Source organism: Nansenia antarctica (genome assembly GCF_963989245.1).
Source record: "Nansenia antarctica genome assembly, chromosome: 2".
NCBI lineage: Eukaryota > Metazoa > Chordata > Actinopteri > Argentiniformes > Microstomatidae > Nansenia > Nansenia antarctica.
Genome location: NC_137675.1, coordinates 32,466,733 through 32,476,209, shown reverse-complemented (window position 1 = coordinate 32,476,209; position 9,477 = coordinate 32,466,733). Strand labels below are relative to the sequence as shown.

At 42.9% G+C, this 9,477-nt stretch overlaps 1 protein-coding gene across 1 annotated transcript in view; it reads left to right on the top strand.

Annotated features, from left to right (window-relative positions):
• Nucleotides 1-9,477, top strand: part of armh3 (armadillo like helical domain containing 3) — a gene marked incomplete at its 3' end in the record, with an annotated part of 72,083 nt that overhangs the window by 42,876 nt on the left and 19,730 nt on the right. The window contains exons 21-22 of the mRNA XM_080522994.1: nt 5,937-6,019; nt 9,246-9,372. Of these exons, the coding sequence (XP_080379120.1) occupies nt 5,937-6,019; nt 9,246-9,372 (210 nt within the window). The remainder of the gene's footprint in view (nt 1-5,936; nt 6,020-9,245; nt 9,373-9,477) is intronic.

The window sequence follows — 9,477 nt, the reverse complement described above, 5'->3', positions numbered from 1 at the left end:
CTAATGAATGAAAGTTGATTATCATTATTAAAAAAGAATAGTAATACATATTGCAATATTGTGTTATCATAGTTATGAGCTTCACAGTGATAAAGTCTGTTTATTTGTCGTGAACTTCGCCGGTAACGTCAGCCTGCCCCTGCAACTGCTCACATGTGATTATATGGAATGGCTGAATATGTTCATTCTTGTTATTTTGATTACATTATATAATTGTATTTGGTATAATGACAGATAAACTTGAAACTTGAATGATCTCACAGGAGCGCGTAGCCTACCTGCACGGAGCGTTCATGTGCCGCAACCTGTTATAGTTAGTTTCACCTAAAAGAGCTGAAAGAAAATACATGAAAGAAAGGAGAGAAAGAGTAGCCTACAGAATGATAAATCATTCAGAATGTTATTGGTTTTAATATTTCACAATCTGCCAGAATAAGCACGTTCCCTCGCACGCCCAGCCCATCATTTTTGATGCCGCTAATGTGTGTAATGAAAAGTGTGACAATGTTGAAAGACATGATGTCATAATCAAAATATAAAACTTGGTTGGATAAAATAAGATTCTGTTGTGATTGTGTGTTGACATTGTTGTGATGTCAAAAGAAATCTTGGTTATGTAATGTGTAAAGTGGAGAGGAGATTGATCGGGACTGCGGGAGTTTTCATTACTAACGAATGATGGTTGATTATTATTATACAAAAATAATAGTAATAAATATTGCAATATTGTGTTATCATAAATATGAGCTTCACAGAGATGCACAAACCTGTCGTGTTTATTTGTCGTGAACTTCACGCCGGCCGTAACATCAGCCCGGCGACTGCTGTAAGCTTGTAAGCATTGTAAGCATGTAATACACGCTCTTGCGTGTTTCCATTCATGATGATGTGTTTCTGTAAATTCATATATACAGTATATCCTATTGCATTATTTGAAAATTGACAGCGCTGTAGGCTAAAGTGTCATTCAATGCACAACACACGTCGTTTCACACGATTTTGATTGACTTTCTGCGGCAGCGAAATACATGATCAATATCTTATTATCAATTATCAATATACTGGTGGCCTAACATGGTCCAGTGGTCTAGCACCGTGGTCGTGCACACATATGTCGGCCCTTCTTCTCCTTACTTTCCTGTCTGTCTTCACTATATCAGTCCAATAACATGAAAACTATGAGTGGGACTGCCCCACTCAGAAAAAAACATTATACAATAACATTATATACCAAAAAAACATTATATACAATATTATAAATATCCGTTCGTTATATAATATTCGTTGATGAGTACAGGCATAATCAAACGTAGGTTACTGCAATTACTTTGCTGCAGTAGCTATGCATGCACCACACAACTTGATAGGTACATACTGTGCAGTGTATCATTCATAACTGTACATAGGCTACACATATCATAATATCTTATCACTATTGCATGGAACTTGGGTAAACCCGCTGTGAAAAAAAAACCTCAGCTCCAACAAATCTGAAGGGATTGGGAGACATACTGTACAGTTTATCATTTTCATAACTGTCTGTACATATACATATCTTATGTATCACTATTGCTATATATAGCCTATATATAAACACATTATGTTACAAATGTCAGTCTTATCCACTGTATCTAATTCAGCACTGAAGCCTGAAGGTTGAGCACAATGTGTGCCCCCTTGCTACCTCTGCTGATATAAAAGAGAATTGCAGCCTTGGAGAAAAAGATGGCAGCCGAATCCCAAGGCAAATACACAGGCACACACAGAAATACTGCAAAATCGCTTTATACTAACTCGATTTTGAAAATGTAAAGATGCTGGGTGGTAGAACGCACATATCTAGGAAAAGTCATGAAAGGAGGGTCCTGACATTTGATCGAGTGCAATGGTAGATTTTTTTTTGTACTCACTGGTGCCCGATGACACCTCACGGCTTTCCTAGTGTTAAAGCCGAGCAGGTGATTTTATATAGAAGGTGATCAAATACCATATCCTACAGCTGCAGCGGAACATGCGGAACGCGCATGACACACACACACACAGAAAGATCAATACGAAGTAGGCCTACATGAGTGTACACGCACAAAACCGGCTAACGTTACTCATTAACTGTTTACACAAGTAAAATCACAGTGTGACAGTCAGATGGAGCATTCGGTAAACAACAACAGCAAGTTAATGCTATCAGTTGAGTTAAAGATAACCAACTCTTACCTTTGAGGACACCAACATGAGCCCTGCTTACCCGTACCTCCGCCGTTCTGTTCGTGGTGATTTTAGAGGCAATAGATTATTCTTGCCCCGCGCATATTGCTATGAATAGTTCGAAGCTAGGTGCTTGCACGTTAGGTGCGAGAATGCTCGGTTAACCCATTAGCGGGAACATTATTTGTTTCACAAAATAGGCTGATTTAATTGACCATGAACATCAGAGACATACATTACGAATGTTCATTTAAAATACTCTATACTGAGCACTGGTATAAGAACATGAACCAGAGAACAGCAGTAAATGCAATAACCCACAGTCGTCGCTGATGATGTTGCATTTTCGATTAGGATACGTTTACGGGATTAAAGGGACCGGCGACGGGTGAAGAGAGAAATCCAAATGTTACATATTGTAACATATTGTAACTAACTACGCCCTAAATCGTAACGAAATGTTGGTCTGGAAGCGGCCTAAATCTAGCTTCAATCTGCTTTTTTTCTGTTCTCCGGTCATAATAACTCGCTGCCTTTCTGGGCAGCCTGAATCAAAGTGGACTGTCTGAATCAATTAGTGGCGGAGGAAATTCATTTGTGGCGGCCCGCCACGAATAAATGCATATAGAGGAAACACTGGATGGGTTTTTATAATCTTAATTTAATTATTTAGTCATTTAAAGGCAATATTAAAAAGATGGGTTTTTAGTCTTGACTTGAACATATTTGCTGAGGTTGTATATGTGCGTTCTACCACCCAGTATCCTTACATTTTCAAAATCTCATCAGGATAAGCTAGTATAAAGTGATTTTGCAGTTTTTCTGTGTAGGAAGCAGGCTAATTTACAAGCGGCCAACTAGTGGTCGTTGTGTGTAAATAGCAGCTTGAGCAATGTAAAGAGGGGGTCAGCAAGCAAGTCAAAACACTCACTACCTTTTCCAGTTGAACATAAACTAAACTGCTATTGTTTGTGAAGTTACAAGATCCTTACAGCCGACCATGTTTTTCAAAGGATGCGAAGTTCTAATGTAGCCTATGGAGACGTTGTAGTTGATTCCAAAGTCTGTTCAAACCCAGGCAGCGAGACCAGCAGGAAAACACAACTAGATCTTCTATAATTCTAACTGGATAGTACTTCGTTTCCAATCATAGTTAGCTAGATTACTTACTTAGCTAGCTTACTTTTACTTACCAAATGTACATTTTGTGATATAGATGCAGTGCACACACACCGTCTCCTCTCAGCTGTCTTGCATCGTGCATAGCCCGCAGCGCAGAGCGCATATGTCTAATTGAGTCAACTTGTATTATGCTTATCACCAAGTTCTCCCTTACTGTGCTGATGGACTAGTATAGTATGTTTATATCAACGGTAATCAAGTGCTTTAGTTGGCAAGCGCACTTGGTGATGGTAAGCACTGGTAATACGAGTCGACTGGAACGAGACAGGCGTGTGAGACCGCCACACACCACACATCTGCCATATCATACCTCCGTCCCACATGTATTTATCATCATATTTTTCAATATGAATTTCAATATATCAATATTAGGGCTGCAACAACGAATCGCAAAAAATCGATAATGAAATTCGTTGGCGACGAATTCCATTATCGATTCGTCGGGTCTTGTTCCATAACAAACCTACTTCCTGTTGATGCACACCACGCTGTCTTGCGGAGCCGGCGCGGCGGCTACATTCTCGTTTATCTAATAGATTCTCCCTCTTAATGACCTATTGTATTTTTAGCTTGCTATTCGCATTCTATGCCTTCAGCACCGGAGTATGCTCATAGTCACTTGTATTAGTAAGGAGATGCACTTGTGAGTTCTGGCGAAGCGTCAGCTAAATGACTGTAATGTAATGCGATAGCCAGTGAGTGTTTGCTCGCATTCATGAATTCAATATTGCATGACAAGTGTATTTAGCTAGCTGGTTAACGTCAGTGGTAGAGCAGAGGTGATAAGCTAAAGGCTAGCTAGTGGTAGCCTACCAAGCTACCCGTGAGTTAGAGTGAGGCACTGACTGTAGCCTAGCCTATTGTATGGAGTGAGAGGACACATTGCATTGTTTTGGAGCATATCTGTTATATAAAAACATTAGTGTCTTGTCTGTAGCCTTTATTGCACTTTTGGTTACTGACCTTTACATTAAGCAAAGTTATTACCTAAAACAATGCATGTATTGAGCTAGAGTTCAATTACTTTATTGAAACAATCTACCGCCATAGTCCATGGCCTGTTGTTAAACCTATTTGATATAGCAAAGCCTTTTTTATTTATATTATTTATTATTTTTTATTAATACTTATTCATTTTGCACATGTATATGTATAGGCCTGGCTGATTTAGAAAACATAAAATAACATTTGCAAAAGAAATCTGTTTAAAAAAAAAAATATCGGCAGATTAATCGATTATAAAAATAATCGTTAGTTGCAGCCCTAATCAATATGTCAAGACATTGCATCTTCAAGCAGAAGAGCTCATATAACTCCCATTTTAGAGACTCTACACTGGCTTCCGGTTAAGCTCAGAATAGATTTCAAGATCCTTCTGCTTGTTTATAAAGCTCTCACTGGCACAGCACCAGAATATCTGAAAGACCTTTTGCTAGCGTATCAGCCAAATAGAGCTCTCAGGTCTTCTGACGCTGGTTTTCTCTGTGTACCACATGTACAAAAGAAGAGATTTGGTGAGGCTGCATTCTCATTTTATGCACCCAGATTGTGGAATGCACTGCCAGTTTACATTAGGGATGCAACCTCAGAAAATATGTCTGAGTCAAGACTAAAAACCCATCTTTTAAATATTGCCTTTAAATGACTAAATAATTAAATGATGATTATATAATGATTGGAGCACTTTGAGCTGCAACGTTTGTAGGAAAAGTGCTATACAAATAAAAGTTATTATGATTATTATTATTATTATTATTATTATTATAGAGGAAAAGAGAACATTCAAAAATGCATGCATTTGTTTGTGTCCTGCTTTGTGTGGAAAGCACAGCTAGGCATGTAAAAGTCACCCGCTGTAACAGAGAGGAACTGTTTCTCTGTAAGTCAGTAAGGGAGAGAGAGAGAGCCTGTGTTCTCTGTTGAATAACTGGGTACATGTGAAATGATGTGAATGACAGTCTCAATGGTACTCACACACGCATGGGCACACTTACACACTTGCTCTCTCTCTCTCTCTCTCTCTTTCTTTCTCTCTCTCTCTTTCTCTCTTGCTCTCTCTCTCTTTCTCTCTCTCTCTCTCTCTCTCTCTCTCTCTCTCTTCTCTCTCTCTCTCTCTCTCTCTCTCTCTCTCTCTCTCTCTCTCTCTCTCTATATATATATATATATATATATCAGTAATCACACACGCTTTGTGTAGAGATGTGTAGATACTTGGGATGCTGTCCCCCACTAATGAATTCAATTCAATTCAACTTTATTCGCCACGTGTGGTGCACTAGGAACATGACTTGGTATTCTCCATGCTGAACAAGCTACAGTACACACAACAACAAGACGACAACACAACAATACTCAAGACACACAATATATACAGCACCAATACAAGTGAATAAATATACTGTACAACTTAGCGCAAAAACATGTAAAGTGCAAGGTGCAACGATCAGGAGTTATCGAGGAGGGCTATGGTTTTGGGGAAGAAACTGTTCAGGTGGCGTGATGTTTCTGATGACTGGGTGTAAATGACATGTGTGTGTTTGCTTCCCCAGCTCTGATCAACCTGCTGAAGTTCCTCCTGTCCAATGAGACGGTTCTGTTGGCCAAGCACAACATCTTCCACCTGGCACTGCTGGTGAGACACCATTACCCTCTTTACACTATTCGGTTGTTAAGTCTGACGTCAAACGTGACGTTTAGCAATTTCCGGGTCCAAACCAGAAATTCCCCGCACCAGAGTACCAGTATACTACAGCGGTAGAATGACAGTCGTTTTTTAGACTGGGATCTATTCATACAACAAGGGACACAGCACTTTCCCGTTTTCCACATATTGTCAGGGTCTTTGAGCCTCGGAAAAGCGCTATACAAATATAATGTATTATTATTATTACTGAGGCATTTTGAAGAGAGCGCCTCAGCCAACGTTGGACCCAGAAACACGTCACGACTTAACAACCGAATACCCTCCCCCTAGCCTCTACCCTCTACCCTCCCCCTAGCCTCTACCCTATACCCTATACCCTCCCCCTAGCCTCTACCCTATACCCTCCCTCTACCCTATACCCTATACCCTCCCCCTAGCCTCTACCCTATACCCTCCCCCTACCCTCTACCCTATACCCTCCCCCTAGCCTCTACCCTATACCCTCCCCCTAGCCTCTACCCTATACCCTCCCCCTACCCTCTACCCTATACCCTCCCCCTACCCTCTACCCTATACCCTCCCCCTACCCTCTACCCTATACCCTCCCCCTACCCTCTACCCTATACCCTCCCCCTACCCTCTACCCTATACCCTATACCCTCCCCCTACCCTCTACCCTATACCCTCCCCCTACCCTCTACCCTATACCCTCCCCCTACCCTCTACCCTATACCCTCCCCCTACCCTCTACCCTCTACCCTCCCCCTACCCTCTACCCTATACCCTCCCCCTAGCCTCTACCCTATACCCTATACCCTCCCCCTACCCTCTACCCTATACCCTCCCCCTACCCTCTACCCTCTACCCTCCCCCTACCCTCTACCCTATACCCTCCCCCTACCCTCTACCCTATACCCTCCCGCTACCCTCTACCCTCTACCCTCCCCCTACCCTCTACCCTATACCCTCCCCCTACCCTCTACCCTATACCCTCCCCCTACCCTCTACCCTCTACCCTCCCCCTACCCTCTACCCTCTACCCTATACCCTCCCCCTAGCCTCTACCCTATACCCTCCCCCTACCCTCTACCCTATACCCTCCCCCTAGCCTCTACCCTATGCCCTATACCCTCCCCCTAGCCTCTACCCTATACCCTCCCCCTAGCCTCTACCCTCCACCTAGCCTCTACCCTATACCCTCCCCCTAGCCTCTACCCTATACCCTCCCCCTAGCCTCTACCCTTACACACTCCCCCTACCCTCACCCCTATACCTCCCCCTACCCCCTAGCCTCTACCCTATACCCTCCCCCTAGCCCAGGGGTGGGCAATTATTTTTCCCAGGGGGCCAAATGAGCAACTGAAAATATTTGGGAGGGCCGGGCCAAAATTCCGAACTCAATTATGCATAATATACATTTTATTTCTATATAAAAAGCAGTAAATGGCATTGTTTTGACCGCTGGTAAGAGTGTATGTTATTATTTGGCAATTAAAAGGTGAGGTTAGCTTTCAAAAATATCATTTATTCAAATAGAATTTCAACACTGCAGGTAAAGGGAGAGGAAAACAGCTGCATTTCATCCTCAACCTTTTTGAAATCTTGAAAACGCCTTGAAAATTCATCATGCAGTGCTCCTAACATGGATGAGTACCTGTGCCGGTGATCAGCTGATGGTTTGACTTCTTTCAGGGTTTTCATGTGTTCGAGATTGTTGCTGCCTAGTTGCCTTGAAATGAATTGCAACTTTGTCATGAAGGCTTTCACATGGCTATGCATTTCATGAACAAAAAGGCCCTTGCCCTGCAGTTGTGTGTTCAGTTCATTCATCATTGCAGTCACATCAACAGCAAATGATAAATCTGCCATCCAGTCCTTATCAGACAGCTCTGGGATGGTTTTGCCTTTCATCTCACAAAACTCCTTTATCTCTGATTTCAGAACCCAAAACCTTTTTAGCACTTTGCCCAGGCTGAGCCATCTGACAGCTGTCCGGTACCTGACATCACCATGTTCGCTCTCTTGCTCCTCCAATAGTGAAACAAACTGCCTGTGATTTAATGCTCGCGCTCTGATGAAATTAACTGTTGTAGTAACAACATCAACCACATGGCTAAGTTTTAGCACTGACTTGCACAACGCTTGCTGAATCTGATGAATAATACAATGTATAAACACCAATTTCTGCTCTGCGTTGAGTTCACTCACTTTATCTTGCATTCTTTTCAAAAGCCCAACATTTTTCCCTGTCAAATTCGGACATCCATCCGTAGTGACACCTGCCAGTCTGTCCCATTCGAGTCCCAGTTTGTCCATGCATGCGTTTACCTCGGTGAACAGATCACTCCCCGTTGTGGTTCCTTTCATTGGCCGGATTGCTGCCAGCTCCTACGTAAGCTTGAAGTCGCGCGTTTTATACTAATATAAAAATTAGTACGGTAGTCCATATTTGTTTGAAAGTTCTGCGTTCGGCATCCACTTTCCTCTTTTTGGCATAAGCCGACATTTTCGCATTTTTCAGGGGTGACAAGGAAGGTAGACAGTTCAGGGGTGACACGGAAGGTAGACAGTTCAGGGGTGACACGGAAGGAAGACAGGTTGTCAATCACACGCATTTCACATGCACAATTGCGTGCACTGTGAGAATAAATGGGCTTCAAAATAAAAGCAATGCGGTTTTAGTCCACCCATGAGATAATTAGAAAATATAATATATAATAATAAATAAATAAAAAATCAATAAAAAAAAATAAAAGTATTTTCTAATTATCATGTAATCTTTCGCGGGCGGTCAGAATCATCTGGCGGGACGTATTTGGCCCGCGGGCCGTACAATGCCCAGGTCTGCCCTAGCCTCTACCCTCTACCCTCCCCCTAGCCTCTACCCTCTACCCTCCCCCTAGCCTCTACCCTATACCCTCCCCCCAGCCTCTACCCTATACCCTCCCCCTAGCCTCTACCCTATACCCTCCCCCTAGCCTCTACCCTATACCCTCCCCCTAGCCTATACCCTATACCCTCCCCCTAGCCTCTACCCTATACCCTCCCCCTAGCCTCTACCCTATACCCTCCCCCTAGCCTCTACCCTTACACACTCCCCCTACCCTCACCCCTATACCTCCCACTACCCTCTACCCTATACCCTCCCCCTAGCCTCAACCCTGTGTGTGTGTGTGTGTGTGTGTGTGTGTGTGTGTGTGTGTTTCCCATCCAGGTGGTGAACCTGTTCAACATGTTCATTACCTACGGCGACACGTTCCTCCCCACCTCCAACAGTTATGACGAGCTCTACTACGAGATCGTCCGCATGCACCAGGTGTTTGACAACCTCTACTGCATGGGTAAGACAACCTCTACTGCATCATGGGTAAGGCTCTGGTTAGACTACCTCTACTGCATCATGGGTAAGGCTCTGGTTTCCAACCTCTACTGCATCATGGGTAAGG